Below are 23,680 nucleotides of genomic sequence, written 5' to 3' on the forward strand. Positions count from 1 at the left end.
TTCTCTCCTCTCTCTCTCTCTCTCTCTCTCTCTGTGTGTGTGTGTGTGTGTGTGTGTGTGTGTGTGTGTGTGTGTGTGTGTACATATACATATGGAATTTAGTGGCTTACAGGCTGTGATCCAGTCCAGCCAGTTCAACAATGAATATTCTTTGTTATGTTACAAAGGCCAAAAATCTGGGTCAGTCTACTAAGCTGGCTGTCTCAGCTGGTCTTCAGTCTACACTGGAATCCCAAAGAAGTAACTTGTAATGCTAGTGAAGGAATGCCTCAGCAACAGGGCAGATGGATTTTCCACTAAAAGTGGGGAGGGGGGAGAAGCAGGAAAAAAGCAGAAGCATAATTCTTTCATGTCTTTTATGTAGGTTGACACTAGAAGGTATGGCCCTGATTTAGGGAGGCCTTTTTCACCTCAAATGATCCAATCAGGGAAGTCCTTCACAGATGTTTCCAGCGCCTTGGTTTTTTACATGATTCCAGATGTAGTCAAATTAACAGCCAAGATTAGTCAGCACAGTAAAAGACGGAGGCTGAGCCCTAAATGAAAAGTGTCTGTTTTTAATGAGATATCTTTCCCAGTGCCTCCTCTTGTACTACCAACGCTCAATGGAACATTGTAGAAGAGGAGCTGAAAGGAATGTAAGAGAAGGATGATGGGAGGGTGTTATGAAATGAAACTGCAGGATTTCACATGACTATTGCACTCATAAACTCACACCAGCTGTGGTTAATTGCACAAGATCTACACAATTAATCCAGTCAAAATTCTCTCATGGATGAGTGAAGCTTTCTCTAGGCCCCCTTTCTTACTCAAGAGCTATGATAGATGCATGAGGAAAGAGAACCATATTTCCCCCAAAATTTTTGGCTACTTGTAGTTGTCCCAAGCTCCAGTTGAAGGTCCCATGCCCACATTCACATGATCAGCACTAACTGACTTAGTGGGTGAAAGGTTAGATTAGACAAATACATAGATAAATAGAAGATAAATAGATAGATGATAGATAGGTACGAGGTAGATGGATAGTTGATAGATGATAGATAGTAGATAGATAGATAAATGATAGATAGTAGACAGAAGATAGATACATAGATTAGATAGATACATAGATAATAGACAGAGGATAGATACATAGATAGATAGATAGATAGATAGATAGATAGATAGATAGATAGATAGATTGTCATTGGATGTACCAGTGTGGAGGTCTCTAGGATGCTAAAACAGCTGTTTTGGTGCAACAGAGGAGGTAAAACCTTGCGGGAGACGACATAAATGAAAATTGGGAGACGACATAAATGAAAATTTGGTTTGAGGTGAAGACTCTTCCTCAGAGAAATTCCAGAAAATTCTCTGGATTTCTGTTGGGGTTTTTTATGTTAATAAAATCATATCTGAAGTCGCTGTTATTCATAACTTTATATTTTTATCTCTTTTTTTACTTGATCCAATTGTGATATTTGTCTGTGTACTGTATTTTAATGTAAGCTTTATTTCAGTGGGTTTTGGTTTATGTCTTACTTAAGGTTTCTATTTCTGTGAAGAGACACCATTGGGACTAGGTTCAGAGGTTTAGTCCATTATAATCATGACTGGAAGCATGGCAGCATGCAGACAGGCATGGCGCTGGAGAGGTAGCTGGGAGTTCTACATCTGGATCTGCAGGCAGCAGGAAGAGAGTGACACACTGGGCCTGTCTTTGGCATTTGAATCCCCAAAGCCCATGCCCAGTGACATAGTTTCTACAACAAGGCCACGCCTACTCCAACAAGACCGCATCTCCTAGAGCCTCTTCTGAAGCATCTCAATGCGTGTCTATGAGGGCCATTCTTATTCAAGCCAGCACAGTCTCTAAGAAGGATTGAAAATGAGTTAAATCTTCTAAGGATGTGCAGGAGACGTTCAGAAAGGCAGCTGAGGATAGATTTTGCCCAGATGGATGCAGTGGAAGGATAGAGGAAGTTGAGGCAAACTGGCATACTGAATGTGGGATCAGAAAAGGAAGTTGGAAATTTAATTAGGTTTTTGTTTGATGCTTTTGATTTATTCGTTTTCCCTTTCTTTTTGAGATTATAGTGTAATTACATCATTTCTCTCTCTTCTTTCCTTCCTCCAAACCCTCTCTTGTATCTATATCTATCTATCCTTGTTTTCTTTTAAATTCATGACTTCTCTTTGCATTAATTGTTGTTACATACAAAGATATGTGTATATACATATATATATATGCCTAAATACAACCTACAATCTGTATAATGTTACTTGTGTATATGTTTTTGTGACAGGCCCCCAGACCCTTGCCCAATTAATGCCACGTTGGAAGCACCATTCTGACTTTAAACCCAGCATGTAGGCCCTAACATCTGTCGAAACAGAAACAAAACCTAATCAATGAACATCGGCCCATGATTCCTGGATCCAAGAAAGTCCCTAAATGTGCTAAGTTGGCTTCTGTAGTTCTGCTTCTGTTAGCTCTTCCTGCTAAACGTCAACCAGGATGTGGCTTTGTGTGTCAATGACAAAGAACAGTGAGGATGGGGGCGTGCATGATTTGGGCAAGTGCCAATGCAGCCACCAGCTGGTGAGAAAGACTTTCTTTTCTGCATTAAGAGTGTCCATGTGTGTTCTCTGTGGTCGCCCTGTAATTGTTGTGAGGTAGGTCCACCAGAGAACACACCAACCTGTGTGCTCCTCCCTGAGAAAGACTGTTTCTCCCAATCTCAGTATTCCTCAGTTGCCTATAGTTCCTTGTGTAGGGTTGAGGCCACCTGGTCTTGCGCCATCCAGTTTGGCAGGGTCACTGGTGTCATCCTCATTCAGGTCAGATTAGGGCAGTCATGTTGCTTAGACTTCATGGCTTTATGGGTGTAGACATTACCGGAAGATATGGTCTCACAGCAAACTTCCTGATCCTCTGGCTCTTACAATCTTTCCTCACCCTCTTCTGCAATGTTTCCTGAGCCTTAGGGGCAGGAGTTCTTTGGTAGATGTACCAATTGGGATTGGGATCCACAACTCTACTTTGTTTTCTTCTGGGGTTACAGGACCACTGACCCTTATTAAAATGTTTCTTTTTTTTTTCTTTGCAATGTTAGGGACCAAACTCAGGGCCTCACAAAGGCTGGACCAGTGCTCTACCACTGAGCAGCCCCTTCAACTCTTCCTTGACTTTATTTTGAGACAGTGTCTCTCTAGATTGCCCAGGCTGGCCTTGAACTTGTGCTTCTCCTGCCTCAGCCTCCAGAGTAGCTGAGTTTACACATGTGTGCTACTGTACACAGCTCACCTAGGTTCTTTTTCACCCATGCTACTACATTTAATGAGTTAAGTCAGTTACCAAGTCATTGCCTCCTGTTTCTTTTTTTAAATTAAGTAATTTATTCAGATTACACATTTGTTATCTCTTCACTTCTATTTTCCCTCCCCTCCCTCCCTCTTTCACTCTATTCCTCCACTATATCCCTCACTATAAGATCACAGCCTATCAGGTGTCTTCCTGGTAGCCTGCTTACTCTTCCTCTGAGTGTCACCAGACCTCCCCAGCAAGGGGAAGTGGTCTAATATGGGACACCAGAGTTCATGTCTGAGTCAATCTGTGCTCTCTACACAACTGTGGAGAATGTGGTGTCCATTGGCTAGATTTGAATAGGGTTTCTAGGTTTACTGCATGCATTGTCCTTGCTTGGTACAGTAGTGTAAGCTGACTGGCCTGGGTCCAGATCTGCCAGCCTTAATGGTCTTCTTGTAGGTTTCTTGGCCCCCTCTGGATCCTTCTATTTCTCCATTCTTTCTTATATCCCAAACCTAGAGTCACAATAGGAAGTCCCAGTATCTATCCCAATCTCTGGCTAAGTGAAGAATTTCAGGGAACATCTCTGTTAGTCTAGTGTCAAATTATAAGTGAGTATATCCCATGTGTATCTTTCTGAGTCTGGGTTAACTCACTCAGGATGAACATTTCTAGTTCCATCATTTGCCTGCAAATTCCAGGATTTCCTTGTTTTTACTAGCTGAGTAGTATTCCATAGTGTAATGTACCACAATTTCTTTATCCATTCTTTGACTGAGGGGCTTCTAGGTTGTTCCCAGGTTCTGGCTATTGAAAATAAGGCTGCTATGAACATGGTTGAGCATATGTCCTTGTTGTGTGGTGGAGCATCTTTTGGGTACATTCCTAAGAGTAGAATATCTGAGTCTTGAGGTAACCCTATTCCTAGTTTTCTGAAAAAGTGCGAGATTAATTTCCAAAGTGGTTGTACATGTTGGCACTCCCACCAGCAATGAAGGAGTGTTCCCCTTTTTCCACATCCTCGTCAGCTGTCACTTGAGTTTTGATCTTAGCCATTCTGATGGGTGTAAGATGGAATCTCAGAGTCATTTTCATTTTTATTTCTTTGATGATGAAGGACGTTGAGCTTTTCTTTAAGCGTTTCTCAGACATTCAATATTCCTCTGTTGAGAAGTCTCTGTTTAGTTCTGAGCCCCATATCTTAATTGGTTATTTGGTTTGGTGGTGTTTAATTTCTTGAGCTCTTTATATATTTTGGATATTAGTCCTTTGCCAGATGTAGGGTTGGTGAAGATCTTTTCCCAGTCTGTAGGCTGTCGCTTTGTTCTGTTGACAGTGTTTTCTGCCTTACAGAGCTTCTCAGCCTCATGAGGTCTCATTTATTAATTGTTGATATTAGAGCCTGGGCTGTTGGTGTTCTGTTCAGGAAGTTGTCTCCTGTGCCAATGTGTTCCAGGCTCTTCTCCACTTTTTCTTCTAACCAATTTAGTGTCTCTGGTTTTATGTTGAGGTCTTTAAGCCACTTGGACTTGAGTTTTGTGCATAAATACGGATCTACTTGCATCTTTCTACATGTAGATGTCCAGTTAGACCAGCATCATTTGTTGAAGAAGCTATCCTTTTTCCATTGAATAGATTTGGCTTCTTTGTCAAAAATCAAGAGTCCATATATGGTGGATTTATTTCTCGGTCTTTGATTCAATTCCATTGGTCAACCAGCCTATTGCTATGCCAGTACTATGCTGTTTTAATTACTGTTGCTCTATAGTACAGATTGAGATTGGGTAAGGAGATTCCTCCAGAGAATCTTTTATTGTACAGGATTGTTTTTAGCTATTCTAGGTTTTTTGTTTTTCCATATGAAATTGAGAATTGATCTTTCAATGTCTTTTAAAAATGGTATAGATATTTTGATAGGGATTGCACTGAATATGTAAATTGCTTTTGGTAAGATGGCCATTTTTACTATGTTAATTCTCCTGATCCATGAACAAGGGAGATCTTTCCATCTTCTGATGTCATCTTCAATCTCCTTTTTCAGAGATTTGAAGTTTTTTTTCAAACAAGTCTTTAACTTGCTTGGTTAGTTATTCCTAGATACTTTATAGTGTTTGTGGCTATTGTGAAGGGTGTAGTTTTCCTAATTTCTTTCTCAGTGCATTTGTCATTTGTATACAGGAAGGCTACTGACTTTTTTGAGTTAATTTTGTATCCAGGCACTTTGCTGAAGGTGCTTAATCAGCTGTAGGAGTTCTCTGGTGGAATTTTGGGGGTCACTTATGTACACTAACAGATCGTCTGTGAATAGGAATATTTTGACTTCCTCCTTTCCCATTTGGATCCCCTTGATCTCCATTTTTTTTTTCTTATTGCTCTGCTAGAACATCAAGAACCCAATTGAAGAGATATGGATAAAGTGGGCAGCCTTGTCTGGTCCCTGATTTTAGAGGCATTTCCTTGAGTTTCTCTCTATTTAATTTGATGTTGGCTATTGGCTTGTTGTATATAGCCTTTATTACGTTGAGGTATGTGCCTTGTATCCCTGATCTCTCCAAAACTTTAAACATGAATGAGTGTTGGGTTTTGTCAAATGCTTTTTCATCATCTAAGGAGATGATCATGTGGTTTTTTTTTTTTCTTTCAGTTTGTTTATTTGGTGGATTACATTGATGGATTTCTGTACATTAAACCACCCCTGCATGCCTGGAAGGAAGCCTATTGGTCATGGTGAATGATGTCTTTGATGTGTTCTTGGATTTAGTTTGCGAGTGTTTTATTGAGTATCTTTGCATCAATATTCCTAAGAGAAATTGGTCTGAAATTCTCTTTCTTTGTTGGATCTTTGTGAGGCTCAGGTATCAAGATGGCTGTGGCCTCATAGAAGGAGTTTGGTAATGTTCCATCCATTTCTATTTTGTTGAGTAGCTTGAAGAGTATCAGTATTAGCTCTTCTTTGAAGGTCTGATAGAATTCTGTGCTGAAACCATCTGGCCCAGGGCTTTTTTGAGGAGACTTTTAATGACAGCTTCTATTTCTATAGGAGAAATATGACTATTTAATTTGTTTATCTGATCTTGATTCAATTTTTAAATGTGGGTGCCCTTGTATTGGGAGCATAGATGTTCGAAATTGTGATGTTGGGGCAAGTGGATAGTTTTCTGTGCGATCCTCTCAGGCTGGATCAGACCCTTCCAAGAGCGTGGGAGCCTCTGCTGAGCTGTGGTGGCTAGCTAGGCATCTGCCCATCTGTTCAGGCCAGAACAGTTCTGCTCAAGTGTGAGGGAACAGTCCCCAGGGAGGGAGGTTTCTGCCCAATCCATTCAGAACATGAGGCCTTAGATCAGTCAACCCGAGTGTGCAGCTTTGGAGCTGTGGCTGGAGGGCCCAGATACACATGCTCAGGTCTCCCTCCAACAGCCTGCCCAGAGATCAGTCTGAGAGTGAGACAGAGAGCACAGAGGAGTCACTCATGCTTGGCTTTGTTGGGCTTTGGGTCCATGTGGTCGCCAGCCCCTGGGCTTTCTCAGGACTCATAGGTCAGTCTGGGGTCAGAACTACCCATTTTTCTGCATTTTTTCCAAGGCAAGCAGCTCCAGGATGGTGTAACACTGCCCACTGTTCAGTCTCAGATACCGAGTCCCTGATACAGCACATGGCAGCAGTTCACTGACAGCACTGGTCCAGACTTAGGGGACTAGGCACTCGTCCTCCGTGGGTCAGTTGGGTGGCCTGAGGCCGGACCCACCTGTGCTCTACACTTTGTGGACTCCTCTCACCTAGGGCTCTTCAGGTCTCATGGTCTGTAGCTCCCAGCCTGGTCCCTAGTCTCTATCCTGCAGATCAGACACCCTGTGTGTTCGGTGCCATCTTGGATCTCCATGCCTCCTCTTTCTAAGTTAAGCATCCATGTAGTTCCAGGCATCCTGTTCTGAACATCACTCCTCTGTCATCGCTGCATGCACAGTGTGGTCAGTAGAGGGCGCTGCTGAGACACCTGGTGGTTCCTGCTGGTTCTGGAGAGGTAAGGAGGTCCCTGCAGCACCAACCATCTCCATCCATAAGCACCTGAGGCAGCACACAGTGGCTAAGCTGCTCATTTTGAGGTCTCTTGCAGCTAAATACAGCCCTGCAGCTCCACGGTCCTACAAGCTTTGGTGTTATGGTTTTGTCCTGCAAGGCATTGCTCTAAACACCAGGGTTTCTCAGGCAAGGCTGGAGAGCCTGAGTGTGGTCAGAGTTCCTCCTATTCCTTACAAGCCAGTCTCTTTAGTCCAGTCCCCAGCTAGAGCTAATGACTGTGTTACACTTTCCCCAAACTTCCCTGTGTAAATATCCTCATGATTCCTGTCTTTTCAGAGGACTCTGAAAGGTATTAACATATCAGATAATCGAAACGATGATCAATTTGTCTCAACAGAAACAGCCTCAGTCAATGCTTTAAAGCTAAGCTTTTCTTTTCAGTGCTGGGGACGATGCTCAGGGCCTCACGAATACTAACCAGGCGCATCATCTTTGAGCTACACCACAAACTTGATTCTCTATATTAAGTATAGAAACAACACAGACAAAAGAGAAATAGTCCAGAGAGAATTAAAAGAATGCCTACTGTATAACTTTATTAGACATACCCAATGCTTTTCCTAATTAAAAAAAGCTTTCCCGCATGCATATTTGAAGTATGCCAGTTAGGTGAATAGTGATGTTTCAATATACATTATGATATAAATGACTATCATAATCAATTTTATTGTCTTAGTCAGTGTTCTATTTCTGTAAAGAGACACATGACCAGAACAACTCTTTTTGTTGTTGTTGTTGTTTGTTTGCTTTTTCAAGACAGAGTTTCTCTGTGTAACAGCCCTGGTTGTCCTGACTTAAACTTAAAGAGATCTGCCTCTGTCTCCCAAGTGTTAGGATATAGCGGCATTTGAGCTACACTTTTGGATTCTTTTTCTGCCTCCCTATGCCATGTCCATCTCTTCCAGACCCCCAAAACTAGGTAGGAAATAATAAAATTTTAGAGAGGAAAAGGGGGCGTCATTTTCATTAAACTACTTCCTGCTTATTTAGGCAATTGAGGTCCTTTGGGCAAGTTTGATCTTCACAAACAGGCTCTCTCCAACCAGCAACCAGCAACCAGCAACCAGCAATCAGCAAATACCAACCAGAAGCAGGAGCAGCAGGAACAGCAGGAGCAGCAGGAGCAGCAGGAGCAGCAGGAGCAGCAGGAGCAGCAGGAGCAGTAGGAGCAGTGGGAGAAGCAGCCACTTCTTTCAGGACTCTGGCATTTTTATACTCTCTCAAGACTCCCCAGAATTCCAAACACAAACAATCTTCATCTGGTAGAATCATGCTCCTGCCCAAGCACAAGACAAATCACAGTTAAGTATGGACAATCTGAAGCAGCCCCATATCCCACATCTGGGATTAAAACAAAAATATATGCCATATCATAACTAGGGTTTATTAAAGAAACCAAAATTCTTACTACACCGAGATTAAACTTGAGCATCACCATGCCCAGCTGACCATGACAATTCTTATAAAGGAAAACGTTTCACAGGGCCTGGCCTACAGTTTCAGAGGCTTAGTCCATTTCATCATGGCAGGAACATGGCTCCACACAGGCAGAAATGGTTCTGGACATGCAGCTGAGAATTCTACATCCAGCAGCAGAAAGAGCGTGAGACTGGGCCTGAGTTGAGCATTTGAAGCCCAAAGCCCACTCCCAGTGGCACACTTCCTCCAACAAGGCCACACCTCCTAATAGTGCCACTCCTCATGGGCCAAGCATTCAAATATATGAGCCTATGGGGGCCATTTCAATCCAAACCACCACATGAATATACCTAGAAGTCCTTATAGATAGAACCATATGTACCAAGGACCATGAAATCCTAGGAAAATCATAAGCCCAAATTGCACATGCATGCTCACAGATTAAATTCTAAAAGCCTCAGAAAACAAAGTACTTTTTAAACCTCTCAAGCCCGATTTTTCCTCACACTGGCAATTGATGAAAGATGATGTAAGCAAGCATGGCCACCTCAAGGCTGGTGAATACACAAGAGCCCTGCAAAGACTAAGAGCATCTCCCAGCAAGAGTTAATCTGCATCCTATGGTGAAGCTGCCTCTTTCTTTATCATGTGTAAGACTGATTCAGTCTGTAGACAGGCCGTTTTTAACTTCCATCAAATATGCCTTCCATGTTGTGGCTTTACATAGATTGAGATGGTCCTTTCCCCTACATGATTCCTGTTGACCTTGGTCATGGGAGGTTCTCTGTGTGAACTTGGATGAAGCTCCAGACGTTAGACAGGAGGACTGTACAAGGACAGCCAAGGCACTGCTCATTATAGCTCCCAGGTTCAGTGATGAGCATGTGGGCTTTTATAAAATTAGCAGCTCTGGTCTGGAGAGATGGCTCAAGGATTAAGAGCACTTGTTTTGTAGAAGAACACAGTGTGGTCCAGCACCCAAATGGAGGTTCTCAGCCATCTATTACTCCAGACCCAAGGGATCCAATGCACGCATCTGAATGCTGTAGACACCAGACACTCAATGGAATTCATAGATAGATATAAATGCAGGCAAAGAAATCCATCTATATAAAATAAATGGAAAAATATCAGCCTTACACAGTTAGTAAATATTTTTGTATATGCAGTCATTAGTAAAATGGTTTTGATGTGGAAATAAGGTCTTACTATATATCCCACATTGTTACCTCCTGCCTCAGTCTCCTAAATGCTGGGGTTATCCCCTTAGTCAGCTAGAGTGAAATGTATTAGAAGTTGTGGTTTTCAGACCTGCCATTAGCCTTCTGCTGCACCCGTCACTTCTGAGTGACAGGAGAGAAGGGCACTACCCATTTCCAGAAGACAAACAAGCGTTTGGACTGGGGGTGTCTTTCCTTCACTGCATTGATCACTTTCATGTCCTCGTCATCCAGGAGCCAACTGAGCATCTTGAGCCTGGTGAGGCTGGGGAGTCGGGACACACACTGACTCAGAGCCTTGACAGTGGTGGCCTGAACTTGGATGCATTCTGGGATATATCTACAGATGTCCAGCTCTTGCAAGTTTGGCAGGTTGTCCAGAGCTTGAAAGAAACGTCTGTATCCTTCCTCTGTAATCTTGTGATTCAGTGAAAGGTTTAAGTTCTCAAGTTTCTCAAAACCTCCGCTGGCGGCTACCTTAGCTGGAAAACAAAACGTTTATGGAAAGAGAATCCTGGGGTGGTTAATCATGGTGACAAGTTACTGTACTGCTCCCAACCCGGACAGTGGAAGCGAGAGCATGACGTGTGAGAGATTGCCCTTGGAAGCACCAAGCAGCTGTCTGGTTAATAGGGAGCGCCTGGTTCAAATTGCAAGAGGGAAGCAGAGACCAGAAAGTTGAGCACAGAGAGTTGTGGTTGTCAGGGCAATGAGGACTTCTGGTCTCACAGGAGGATATATGTCAAGGTAAAACACAGCTATGAAACATGTTACCATACAGAGGATTGAGAAATTGTAGCAATGGTGTCTCCAGTTTTGCAGAAAAGAGATGGTGACACTCATAAAAGTTTGTCCTCTCAGTGGCTGCTACAGTGCCTTCCACTTATAGCTAAGTAGGGACTCGCGGTTACTGAGAGCAGGGGCTCTGAAGGAAATGGAACCAGACTCATGGTGAGTTCTCAATCACCATGGGCCATGACTTTGGAAGTGATGATCTAGTGGAGCTTTTGTTTTGTTTTTAATTGTCTAACCACTTTCACTGAATATGGGGAAGGTTGGGGTAGATTTCACCCACGATCATGCTGTAGCTTGAGTTTAAGGACAGAGGCCTTAGACAGTGGTTCTGCTCTGTTGTGAATAGAGATCTTCTGTGATTGTCAGGGAGTATTTCTCAATCCTTGAAAGAATACTCTTCTGGAAGGACCAGAGAAAAGCTCGGCACTCCCCATCCATGGCATGCTGTCCCCTGGTTTCCTTTCATCTCCACATCACACTGGAACAGTTCTCTGTTGTTATGGTATAAGTTCTGTCTCCTAGTTGTAAAACTGAAACATTGGCTAGGAGTAATCTGTCAGTTGTCCATTGAAAGATGAATACTGTTTCCACACTGAGCTGGCTCAGAAGAAAAGGAGACCCTCTAGGCAAAACTGATGACCAAGTTTGATCCATAGAACTCACATAGTAGAAGAGAGCCAATGTTTTGAAAACCTTAGTAAGGTAGATATGTTATTAAATTTTTATTTCTTTTTTTAAGTTTTGTTTGTTTGTTTGTTTGTTTGTTTGTTTTGGATTTACAAGGCAGGGTTTCTCTGTGCAGCCTTAGTGGGTCACAGGAAACTTAAAGTAAAAGGCAGGGAAAGACATGAAAATGATACTGGCTGCCTGTCTTAATATACAAGAAGTGAGCTAAGGCAGGAAGTGCCACCACAGATAAAAAGCAATAGTCTACTAGAAAGATCTTAAAACTCTACATGTGCTTTGCACGCAGGTTGAATATATAATAGAATATATAAAAGAAGAATATATGAAAGAACTATAGGAAGGTGGACAAGGTGGCTGAGATCAATCGATCGATGAATAGATTGACTGACTAACTTTTGTGGTGTTTGGGCATAAACTCAGGACCTCACATAATCTAAAGAGCACTGCTGGAGATTTAAACATAACTCTGGAACTAATTATGGTGCAAAGAATGGAACCTATCTCAGGTGGAGACATGCCCTTAGTTCCTCCTTTAAGTGTTTATCCTGTGGAGCAGGTCAGGGTCCTGGCTAGGAGACCATCCTTAGGAAGATGGGTTCGCCTTAAGATAATGTGTTTTTCTTCTCAGAATTCCTGACCTCTAGTGCATGGCCTCTAAGCCAAGCCTCCATGGGTCAGGTGGCCTCTGCCTGGCATCTGAGGCCCATCTCAGAAAGATATAGTCATGTCTTTTTCCTCTGTTCTGCCTTTCTTTCAGATGCTAGTCAATCTGAAAGACATCCCTCAACTCCTCAACTAAAGCTTTGGGGTTTCTTACCCCATGGAAATCACAGAGTACCTGACCTGTGAGAGACTGTAATATCTACTAGAGACAGAATGTGAAGCACCCTCTGATGAGGGTGAAAGCTGGCATAGCAGTACGGAAAGGTGGTTTCTCTGGTTCTTTGTGCTCTGTAGGGCTCTTCTGGAGAGGCTGAAGGCTGGTGCTTCTGGATAGCCTCCAGTTCAGCACGCAGCAACAGCACTCCCCTTCTCAGCTAGGTACCCTTTCTGAATCCTAGAAATCTAAGGAGTGTCACATAGCCAGCAGGGGAGATTCCAGGCCTGACCCTTTCCTGAGAGAACCTGTTCAGCAAGCACCTAGGGATTCCTGGAAGTTCCCTACCCTATGCTAAGGAGATCCTACCCTACAGCAAATGACCTTTAATCCTATCTGGAAGCTCCCCTGCCCCCATGCATAGGATAATAAGTACTGTGTTCTTCTTCTTGTGATAGGAACTTATGCTACTGCATGTTAATAAGGTGTTTGCATTGGAAGTGGCTCCTGAGTGGTCTTTGGGGATCTTGTGATCTCGGCATAACATGAACACACAGAAGGCACATATGGTCATAAATGAAACAATACCCGGCACTAAACTCAACGCACTCTGATCTCATGGGTTACTCTGAACATAAGGCACAAACATAATTTGGGGTGAAAAAAGACAAAGAAGGGCCTATGATATATGATTCCCTTACCTGAAAAGCTGAGTGGCAAAGGAAGCTACAATGAGACAGAGCAGTGTGTAGGTCATCTATGTGAGAAAGTGGAAGGCAGTGTTGAAGAATGGACACAACTTGGGCTTCAGGTCACTGGTGAAGGTTTCTGCCTTCACAGGACTGCTACACTGACTTAGATAACGAATGTTTCAGTAACGTGCACAGGAAAATGGATGCAGCTCTACATTTCAGCTTTTTGAACCTTCCTTTACACATTGTCAGTAACAGTTGACTAAAGGAAGACCTGGGCAGGTGTCTGAAACATCAACTATGAGGACACAGATTGTACTGGGCTGTGGTGTATGCACTGTGGTGAGGCACTGAGCTCAACCCCGGCACTGGGAAAACAAAACCACAGACTGGATGCTTTTATACCTCCCTTCCTTCACCCCCTACATCCAACCCACCCACCCGCACTATTTAAAAAAAAAAAAAAGGCTGTGGCCCTTCCAGTCAGACCAGGGTAAATCCCAGTCTGCAGAAGGGCACAAGAAGTAGAAGCATGATAGTGCAAATGAGGAAGACTCTGGCAGCCTTTCCCTGGTCTAGACACCAGCAGCAGACAGCTCCAATGAGACCGCTGCTTCCACACGAGGGAAACCCTTTTTAAAGGTAAACTCACCAATTTCCATCACACTGTCATCATCCAAAGTCTCGATAAAAGCAAGGACTCGGAGACGCTGAAGATGCAGACACTGCTGGACAATCAGTTTGGCCGCTTGGTGAATCCCGTCCCCAGTGGGAAGAAGCAGTTCCTCCAGGTTCCTGAGAGAGCCCAGGGCCTGTGCTGTGGGAGACACAACAAAGCCATCCCCTGTGGGTGTTCCACCATGAGCAGCGTGTGACCGTGACACTCTGGAGTCCTAGAGGCCCCACCTTATCACTGTCCTTTTCACAGGAAAAAGAAAAAGGATCAGTGTTGCAGGATATTTGATCACACTGTGAACCCCGAGATTGTGTTGTTTACTGGAAAAAACCTGTTTCTAGTTGTGGTGTGGGTCAGCCCTAGCACATGCCTTTAATCCAAGCACTTTATAGCTGAACAGAATTAAATAAAGTCAACCATAGGTCAAGAGGCAGAGCAAGCAACCAGTTGACAGGCAGTGAACATAGGGAAAAGCCATAGAGAATAAGAAGTCAGGACGACAGAAAAAGAGATGCACAGAAAGTAGAAGGGAGGGACAGTGAATGTGCTTCAGCTTGTGGCTAGCTGAGTAGAAGCCACACAGAGCTGTGCTGATTTTTGAGCTGTCCAACCCCGGCTGGGAGGATCCTTTGTGCTGCTTATCATATTCTTAAGCTGTTGATCTTTGCTGGAGGAGCTTCACTGTGTCTGGACCACCTGCTGTGAACCTTGCACTGCTGACATTTGGACTGCCTACCACTGAAATACAAGGAAGCTCTGGTAGAGAGCTTTCCAGGTAATGTATTCTTTTTCAGCCTGCCCTGGCTTTCCTTGGTCTTGATCTATATACTAGGCTGGCCTCAAATCAGAGATCCTATTGCCCATCCCTATGGAGTGCTGGGATTCAATGTGTGTACAACCACACTGGGCTTCATAGTCATTTCTTAATCAAAAGTATTAAACATTTCTTATATGTATCATTTTGTTTTCTTTGTAGGGGAAGTGGATAGATAAGTTAGTTTGCTAAAGTATAAGAACATCGACCAACCACTGGCTCAAATTATAAAAATAGGTTTTGTACCAAACATGTACAGACAGTTTCATTCTTCATTATGCCCAGAACAGCACAGTGTAACATTATTTACATAGCATTTACACTGCATTAGATATTGAAGGCAGTGGAGAGATGGTTGAAAGTGTCTGGAGATGTGGGGCACAGGATAGCACTGCCACTATTTTATATGATGAAATAGAGCGTCTCTGGTGTTTGTAGCAGCAGCAGGCCCTGGACCCAACTGTCATGGACGTCAAGGAACGGCTGTACACAGCCTGCTTTGTTGTGGGTCCACTGTAGGAGGAGAAGGAAGATGATGAGGGAAAGAATAAATGAAGAAACACTGTTTTATAAACTTACCAAACTTTTCTGATGTTTCCTTATCTGGAAATTGTTGGTCTTTAAGATTCAATATCTTCAGAGAAACAAAATTTGGCAATATGGTGACTAGAAAAGGGAAAATAAAATTCAGTTAGGTCAGATACATTTCCTATGACACAGAGAACAGTTGAAATAAAGAGTATTTCAAATGAGACGCAAAGTGATAGAATATGCAGACTGAACCCTATGACTAAGCAGCTATGAAAATGAAAGGTTTAAGTCATAGACAGAGATGTACTTCACTCTTGTGAAAGCCTCACTAAAGATCAGGCTCCAGAGACATCGGTTGCATTTTACTTCTAGAGTGCTGAATGACTTTGCACACAGGAGCATCTAAAGTCAAAGTTGTACAGTTCTTACCAAATGGTGTGGGTTCAAAGCATCTTCCAGAAAACTCAATCTCTCTGAGTTTCTTGCAGGAAGCAAGCACAGCCATGAGAGACTCACAATTCGAAAGGAAATCACATTTTAGGCGGAAAACATGAAGATTTGGAGAGTTATGAATCAATTTAACTGGAAAAAATAAAAGATTTTCAGAAGTTAGATCAGACTACAAATTCCCATCAGAATTGGTCTCTCAAGCTGCAGCCACATTGATTAAACAGGCAGTGACACATGGCACATACTGTAATGGCACAGTAGCACAGTATCTAGAGCTCACACTATGTTGGGCTTGTGCTCAGCTTCTGCAACTGACTACTGAACAGAAGACCTGGGGCAAGTTCCTGACCCTCTCTGGATCAGTTTTCTCTTCCCTATATCTCACCTGCAGTGTCAGCATCCTAAGTTCACTGTGTGTGCATACTGCACTGACACAATAGGAATTCTGTACAGAGTGACAGAAAGGGGAGGGCAACTCTGAAGCACAACTTAAAAACCATGTAAAGTCATGTAATCTATGTTCATGTGGTGTGTGTGGGGTCACCCATGTGACACAGCACATATGGGGAGGTCAGGGGAAACTGGGAGAGCTTGCTATTCCCTTTCGCCACAGAGCTCTGTGGGAGTGAAGTCATCAGGATTGGCAGCAAGTACCTTTACCTGCTGATCCATCTCACCCACCTGGAAAATGGGGTTGTTTGCTTGCTTTTGTTTCTTTTCAGACCAAAAAAAAAAAAAAAAAAACCCTGGGAATAACTACATTTACAGAGCTGGTCTGGCTTGGATGTGACAGTCCTTCTGTCTTAGCCTCCCAAGCGCTGGGGTTACAGGCAGGACCCACCACGCCTCACCCTAGTACTGTTTGGCATGCAAATCTGCTATGTCAGTTCCTGGTTTACATTTCCTTAGTGTTCAGTGTTTTAAAAATTAAGGATCTGATGGCGTTTAGTCACTTTGCTAAATGACATGTTCTAAAAACTGTTCATCAACAGGAGGCTCAGATGGACAAAAATGGAGAAAAATCCAGACTGCTTGGTGGCTATTCAGGCTAACTCAAAAGCCATGAACTCGATTTGTAAAGTTTGTAAACCCTGAAGGCAGAAAAGTAGCCAGGCCCCACCCTATAAAAAAATTGTGCTGTTGGAATAGGGTCTCCTGCACTGTTTTCAGATGCTGCTGATTTCTATGCCTTGAGATCTGGTTGCTGTCCTACCATGGGCACTATTATGAATATTAAACTATCTCCTGTAACCACATGATGATAGGGAATGTTTCCCAACTATCCCTGAAGCCTGTGACTGGGCAGAAGAGAGGTAGATGGAGTTTAGGTTCCCAGATTGAGGTTAAGAGTCCAGGAGAACAAGGAGAAAAGATGTAACAGATGAGAGGAAGTGAGAGAGAAAGGAGTTGACATAAGGCAAGATGGTCAATGAGTTTATCATTGTGAAAAAAGACTGATGGCCCAGAAGCCACCCGTGAGTCATCAGATTGGCAAGTGATAGGCTTTTATGTGGGTTTTAAGGATAGTAGGATTAGAATAGCTCAGAATTTGCCCAGGATAGCGCCTACAGCTTAATAATAAATTATAGTCTCTCTGTATTTATTACTTTGGAAGCTAGCATGGTTAAAGAAAGCTGTTTCCTTATTAATTAGTATTCTATATTGTACTAGTCCATGAGGTTACCCCAACAGGAAAGCTCTGACCTCTCCTCCTCCAAAAAAAAAAAAAAAAGAAAAAGAAAAAAAGAAAGAAAGAAACCTATATAAACCTGGTTTTCTGCCCTGTTCTCTACTGCTTCTTTCTTGAGCAGATGCAGCGACCTTTCTGGGGTTGTCCCTCCTAGTAAATCTCTTGTGTGAGGTCTGTTGTGCGGTATAACTTTGTGGTATTCCTTGGCTCCTGACTGCCAGGATATCGTTCAGAGGAGAGCTGTAACACTTTCTCCTGAGTAGAGCTTTTGCTGGGGAAACCTCCCTGACAGGAGCAGAACTGTTATACTTGCACTGGGGAAACTTTCCAGGCAGCGGGAGCAGAACTTGTGTAGGGGAAGCCTTTCCCTTGAGAGCGGCAACACCTACACTGCTCCCAGTCAGATTCCTTCTCCTTCAGCAGGCAGATCTGCACACACCACTAAAACAGCACCAAAAGAAGAGAATTCCCACTCACTACAATGGAGAGAAAGTGTTAGGAGTGTAAAGCTCAGGCATGAATGCAAACCTTCTCTTTTTGAAGATGCATTTTCTTAGCTGAGCAATTGCAGACCTCAACTTCCTTGTTGATGATCAACAGTCACCGTGGTTTTCTCACACACTGGGTATGAAGTGAATTAGTATTTGTGATGTGCTCAGAACAGTTCCTGGCTCGTTAAAGACTCAGACAACAATATACAGAAGGAGGAGGTCCCCCTCAGTGACAGACATAGGGGAAGGTGGTAGGGGGAAGTAGGTGGGAGAAAGGAATGGGAGGATACAAGGGATGGGCTAACAATTGAGATGTAATATGAATAAATTAATAAAATTTTTAAAAATTAAAAATAAAAAGAATAGCACATAAATGCTTACTAAGAAAAAAATCTGTTAAGTATGAATAAAATGCTGTACATGGTTATTTGAAAAAAAAAAGATTCAGGCAACAAATGAATCTCTGCCCTCTTAATGAGGAAGAACACTGTTCCCATACATTCCCATGGACACGGTTCACACTGTCAGGCCCAGCAATGTTTTACCTAATGATGACTTAATGCATCTAGCAATTACTAGCCAAGTACCTTTTCCAGCTGAGACATGAACTGGAGACCCAAGCCCCATCCTTACCTAGTCTGGAGGGGTCAGACTTGGTGGAAGTTTGGATGGATAAGGTCTCCATGTGGTGGAGGTTTGGGAACTCTTCAGGAAGGACTGAAAGCATATCAGCTTTGTCACATCGTCTCACAGACAGTTCTTTCAGGCCCAGAAACGTGTCCAAGTTAGAGAGGAGTTGATCTGGAAAGCAGCACACAGTTCCCATCACTCAAGAGTCCCAAGGGGAAGTTCTCAAGTGTGCTGTGACCTTCATCCATATCAGGATGGAAGTTCTCAGACATCCTAACATCTGTCCAGGAGGCACATGATGAAGATACTGCCAGCTGTGGCATCTGCTGATCATAGACTATAGGGGAGCCCTGTGCTGGTCTCTGGATCCCAAAATAAATGAGACATCGCCCCAACCCACAGTGTGGGAACTGTAAACAATCGGTGGCACATGTGAAAGATTATGGCTGAACTCCTACTTCCAACTTATGCAAAAATGTAATTCAGAGCCTCTCTACCAAACTGGACCCTGGACATCCTCTTCCAAGGTCTAGCCAGGTGACCCTCCCATCCTCCCTTCCACTCACCTATCCCCAAACCCCTGAGTTCTACATCCAATGCATGGACCTAGTAGAGCCACCCCTGCCTGTGTCACTCTAGGTTTCTGCCAAAATTCACCCTGTTTCTACACTCCCACAAGCCACCCAACCTCTCTACCCAACCATGCACTGCACATCTTTCTCCAGGGTCTAGCGGGGTGAGCTTGTCTGATGCTCCCCACCTCACACCCACCCCAAGCCCCACAAGACTGAACCATAATGCACGTCTTACATATCAGCTCAGTTTCCTGTGTCTACCTGATCCATATTCACCCCCTAGACCCAATCCAAAACTCACAGATATAAGGCTGATAGAATGACAGGATTTCAAAATAAATTTCATAAAGAGAGAGAGGGACACTGAGAAGGACTCAAGCTCAATGTATGTGAAATTGAAAACCCCAATAACCCAACAAGAAAACTCAGGGAAAGATCACAGTTAGAACAAATCAACAGAAGATAGAATATGAGGAATTGAAGACAGAGTAGAGGATCTAGATGAAATAAGCAATGAATATGGAGGGGAAACACAGGAAAGAAGCATACAGGAGATGTAGGACACCAAGAAAAGGCCAAAATTTTGAATTTTAGAAAAAGATCAGGGAGAAAAATTCCATGTGAATGACATAGACCAGCTCTCGAGCAATATCATGTAAGACAACTTACCCAAACTAAGGAAAGATATATCAATACAGAACATAGAGGAAACACAGAGAAGCCAAATAGACAGTTCTAGAAAAGAAACTCTTCATGGCATATTATAATTAAACATTTAATATGCAGAAAAAAGAAGATATTGAAAGCATCAAGAGAAGAAACACAAGTCACATATAAAGGAAAACCTATCTGAATAACAGCTAATTTCTCAGCGGCAACATTGAATGTCAGAAGGGCCTGGAACACTGCATTTGAAGTCCTAAAAAAAAAAAAAAAAAAAGCCAACCTAGACTAATATACTGAGCAAAACTATCTGCCACAGTCCAACAAACCAAACCTAAAGAAAATCAGGAGGTAATATTTCAGACTGAAGGGAGGGATGAGCATAGCTAAGAGAATGTAGAAAGAAATTTGAAGGTATAATTACTAAAACACAAGGTACCACTGGGAACACAAACAACACCAGAAATCAACAGCACAATTACTATAATCAACACACACTTGGATAATAACTTTAAATATTAATGGCCCCAATTCTCCAATCAAATTATGCAGGCTGGCAGAATGAATCAAGAAATAAAATCCTCCAAGGCAGAAGTACCAAACACCTTTAAGCCCAGCACCAGGAAGCAGAAGAAGGTGGATCTCTGTGAGTTTGAGGCCAGCCTGGTCTACAGAACTAATTCCAGAATAGCCAAGGCTACACAATTTAACCTTGTCTCTAAAAGCCAATTATTGTTGTTGTTGTTTTGTCAACAATATATCTATCTGTTGTCTATAAGCAACATATCTTAGCTATAAAGACAGGCACCTATACAGAGTAAACAGATAGTAAATAATACTCCAGGTAAATGAGACTAGGAAGCAAGAAGATATTGTTTTCCTAATATCTGACAAAATAGACTTTGAACTAAAACTAGAAAAAAGAAGTAAAGAAGGACTCATCACTGTAATCAAGGGAATAGCTAACCAAAACACACTATAATTGTAAACACATATGCAACAAATTCTGGTGCATCCAGTTTCATAAAAACTATATTAATGGAATTAATGACAAATATTAATATCAACCTATTGATATTAGGTGATTTCAATACCTCAGTTTCTCTAATAAATAGGTCAGCTAACAAAATATAAGCAGGGAAATATCAAAATTAAATGATATCATACATTAAATGGACATAACAGATACATATAAAATATTCTATCCAACATCAAAGACTATACATTCTACTCAGCAACCCACACAAAGTTCTCTAAAATAGACCATATCCTGGGACACAAAACAATTCTGTACAAATTCAGAAAGATTTAAATAACTTGACGTATCCTCTATGACCATGATAAAATAAAACTTAAAATCAGCACCATACATAGCTCTAGGAAATGCACAAACTCATAAAGATTACTGAATGATGAATGGGTCAAAGGAGAAGTCAAGAGGGAAATTAAAAGGATTTCCTATAACTAAATAAACACAACACACAAAAAAGTCTGTGGGCACACAGAAAGCAGTCCTATATGAGAACTGTAGAGTTCTAAGTGCCTATGTTAAAATACCAGAGAAAGCACAAGTGAATGACTTCATGGTACAACTCAAACACTTGAAAAAACAAGAATAAAGCAAATCCAGAACCAGTCAATAGCAATAAATAATAAAACTCAAAGCAGAAATGAATGAAATAGAAAGAAAACAACACCAAGAATCAAAGAATAAGAAATGGTTCTTTGAAAAGATGAACAAGATTGGCAGATCATTGGCCCAACTAACCAAGTGAGGTAACCCAACCAAAAAGAGCTGAAGACATCACACACTTCAAACTCAGGAATTAGAAGAATCCAGCTGGAACTGACCTGGAAGCCTCTTCCCTAAAGACCCGCTCTCAGAGTACCCAAAGGCGCTCTGCAAGCTGTCAAGAAGAAAAGCATTCACCGTCCTACTCAGCTATAAACTCATAAGCCATAACAGTGACCAGCAGGGCATGATAAACACTGTCGTGTAGTAATGGCATTTTGTATCTTGGAGGTAACCAACAGCTACCATATAAAACTTAAGGCCTCTCAGTAGGAGGGAATTCATGCCTGCTACCATAAGCCTAGCCAACTCGCTGTGCCTAAAGAGGTCATGGACCCTGGAAGAGAACCTACTATTGCCATTTTGCTAAACACCTATAATTTCTACCTGCACTCTAAATACTTATCTTTATATGCAAAGATAAGTGTATCTGTCAATCCTCATCAAAGAAGCTTCCTTTTTTGTTTTTGGAGACAGAGTTTCAATGGATGTCCTGGAATTCACTCTGTAGACCAGGCTGTCTCACACTCAGAGAACTCTGCATGCCTCTGCCTCTCAAGTGCTGGGATTAAAGGTGCATACCACCACTGCCTGTCAAAGAACCTTCTTTTTTATAGAAGACATGGACCATCTCAGAAACCCACAACTGGACAAAATCTAGAGAACCAGGGCCCATGTGGAACCCACCCCCAGTTGAGATATATATAAAGTTTCACAGCTAAGGCTCAGGGAACATGGCAGAAGAGGGGACAAGAAGATTGTAAGAGCCAGATGATCAGGATATCTGCTCTGAGAGAGTGAATTCTATACATATGACCAGAAAGCTGCACCCGTAAAATCTCAACAATATGGTCGCCTAAGCAAGGCCTATACAATGACGACACCAGTTAGCAAACAACATGGATAGGGAATATTTCAAAAGGTTCTACCCCTAGATAAAGAGCTGCATGTAATTAATGAATGTTGAGAGATGGAGACTCGGGATTCTCCAGGGACAACCCCCAATAGGTTATCAACCCCAAGTGGTCAGCCCTGAACACATACACATATAAGGAACACTAAAGAGACTCAATTGCTTGTGTTTATAAACATACATACAAAGACAAAGTTGAGACAGAGTTGAGGAGCAATGGCAAGGGTTGGAGGGAAGAGAGCATGGGGTAGAAATTATATAAATATAGTACTCATGTATGACATTTTCAAAAATAGAATAAAATGAATGTAAGTAGAACAAAAAGCAAGCAAACAAACAAAATAAACAGAGAAAGAAAGAAGACAGGAAGGGAGGAAAGAAAGAAACTGAAAAGAAAGATCGAAAGCTCATGAGGTCTCAATCCTACATAAAATACTACAGGAAACTAGAGGATGCAGGTAATGGGGGAAAATAGTCTTCGCCCGGGAGAGTACACAAACTGGTTATCCAAAACCAAATGGTCAGGCTTGAATCATACAGACTGAGCAGGTATTTAAGTATTTAGAAATACATACACAAGTAGCGTATATACATATATATTACAAGTATATTAGGAATACATATATCAACAATTAATTTTTAAAAGATGCCATGAATTTGAACAGGAAAGGAGGGATATATGGAAAGGCTTGGAGAGAAGAAAAGAAAGAAGGATATTATATAATTATTGTCCAAAAGATAAATAAATTTTAAAAAGAAAAAGAATGATACAGACAGAGCAGAGCATACTTGAGCATTTAGCCGCTAAATCAAAGCTCAGCTCCTAAGGACCAACAATATGAACACCAACTATTTGTAATGGGATAAAAACTTAGAATTGAATTAGATGAAAGATAGTAAAGTCTAGGGCTAGCAAGATGGTTCAGCAGCCATGATCCCCTGCTTTTTCTCAAAGGACCCCAGTTAGGTTCCCAGAATCCATATTAGGCAGATCACAACACCCTGTATCAATGGCTCCAAAGGACCTGACACTCTCTCTTCTCTCCTCCACAGGCAACTAGACATAGATGCACAGGAACAAGCACACACGCGCGCGTGCGCGCACACAAACACGCATACACACTAATAATGAAATAATTTTAATGCAATTATTATAATGTCTATCATGAAAACTGTAAAACAACATTTAGAAGAAGACATAAATAATATTTACCCATATTAAATGTCTTCTTGGAGAAGCCAAACCCTCCCCCCTCTGGGCAGCCAGAGTGCAGCTGGTTCTCCAGCATCAGCTGACGCACAGAGCACCATTTACCAATAACAAGCTATCCAAGTGCCCTTATAGGGACCTTGACAGATGGAATGCTGGTGGTAATGTTCTCCTAGTGTTGTCTGAAACCCATTCTAGGATTCGGGGCCTTTCAGTGATTTATACACTGCACAAACAGTGTATCCT

At 42.2% G+C, this 23,680-nt stretch overlaps 3 protein-coding genes across 4 annotated transcripts in view; 1 reads left to right on the forward strand and 2 right to left on the reverse strand.

Annotated features, from left to right (window-relative positions):
- The window catches only part of LOC127212180 (baculoviral IAP repeat-containing protein 1b-like), a 25,581-nt gene extending 22,275 nt beyond the window's left edge, over positions 1 to 3,306 (reverse strand). The window contains exon 1 of the mRNA XM_051172252.1: positions 3,287 to 3,306. Within this exon, the coding sequence (XP_051028209.1) occupies positions 3,287 to 3,306 (20 nt within the window). The remainder of the gene's footprint in view (positions 1 to 3,286) is intronic.
- Taf9 (TATA-box binding protein associated factor 9) overlaps positions 1 to 23,680 on the forward strand; it is a 720,252-nt gene that overhangs the window by 445,926 nt on the left and 250,646 nt on the right. The window lies entirely within an intron of this gene.
- LOC127212339 (baculoviral IAP repeat-containing protein 1b-like) overlaps positions 1 to 23,680 on the reverse strand; it is a 179,828-nt gene that overhangs the window by 134,785 nt on the left and 21,363 nt on the right. The window contains exons 10-14 of one of the 2 annotated variants that reach the window (XM_051172430.1): positions 18,285 to 18,452; positions 15,450 to 15,602; positions 15,069 to 15,155; positions 13,652 to 13,816; positions 10,126 to 10,490 (exon numbers count right to left, since the gene is read on the reverse strand). The exons of the other annotated variant lie outside the window; for it this stretch is intronic. Of the exons in view, the coding sequence (XP_051028387.1) occupies positions 10,126 to 10,490; positions 13,652 to 13,816; positions 15,069 to 15,155; positions 15,450 to 15,602; positions 18,285 to 18,452 (938 nt within the window). Of the gene's footprint in view, positions 1 to 10,125; positions 10,491 to 13,651; positions 13,817 to 15,068; positions 15,156 to 15,449; positions 15,603 to 18,284; positions 18,453 to 23,680 lie in introns of those variants that run through there. 2 annotated transcript variants of the gene reach the window in all.

This window comes from Acomys russatus, chromosome 30 (assembly GCF_903995435.1).
Source record: "Acomys russatus chromosome 30, mAcoRus1.1, whole genome shotgun sequence".
Lineage (NCBI taxonomy): Eukaryota > Metazoa > Chordata > Mammalia > Rodentia > Muridae > Acomys > Acomys russatus.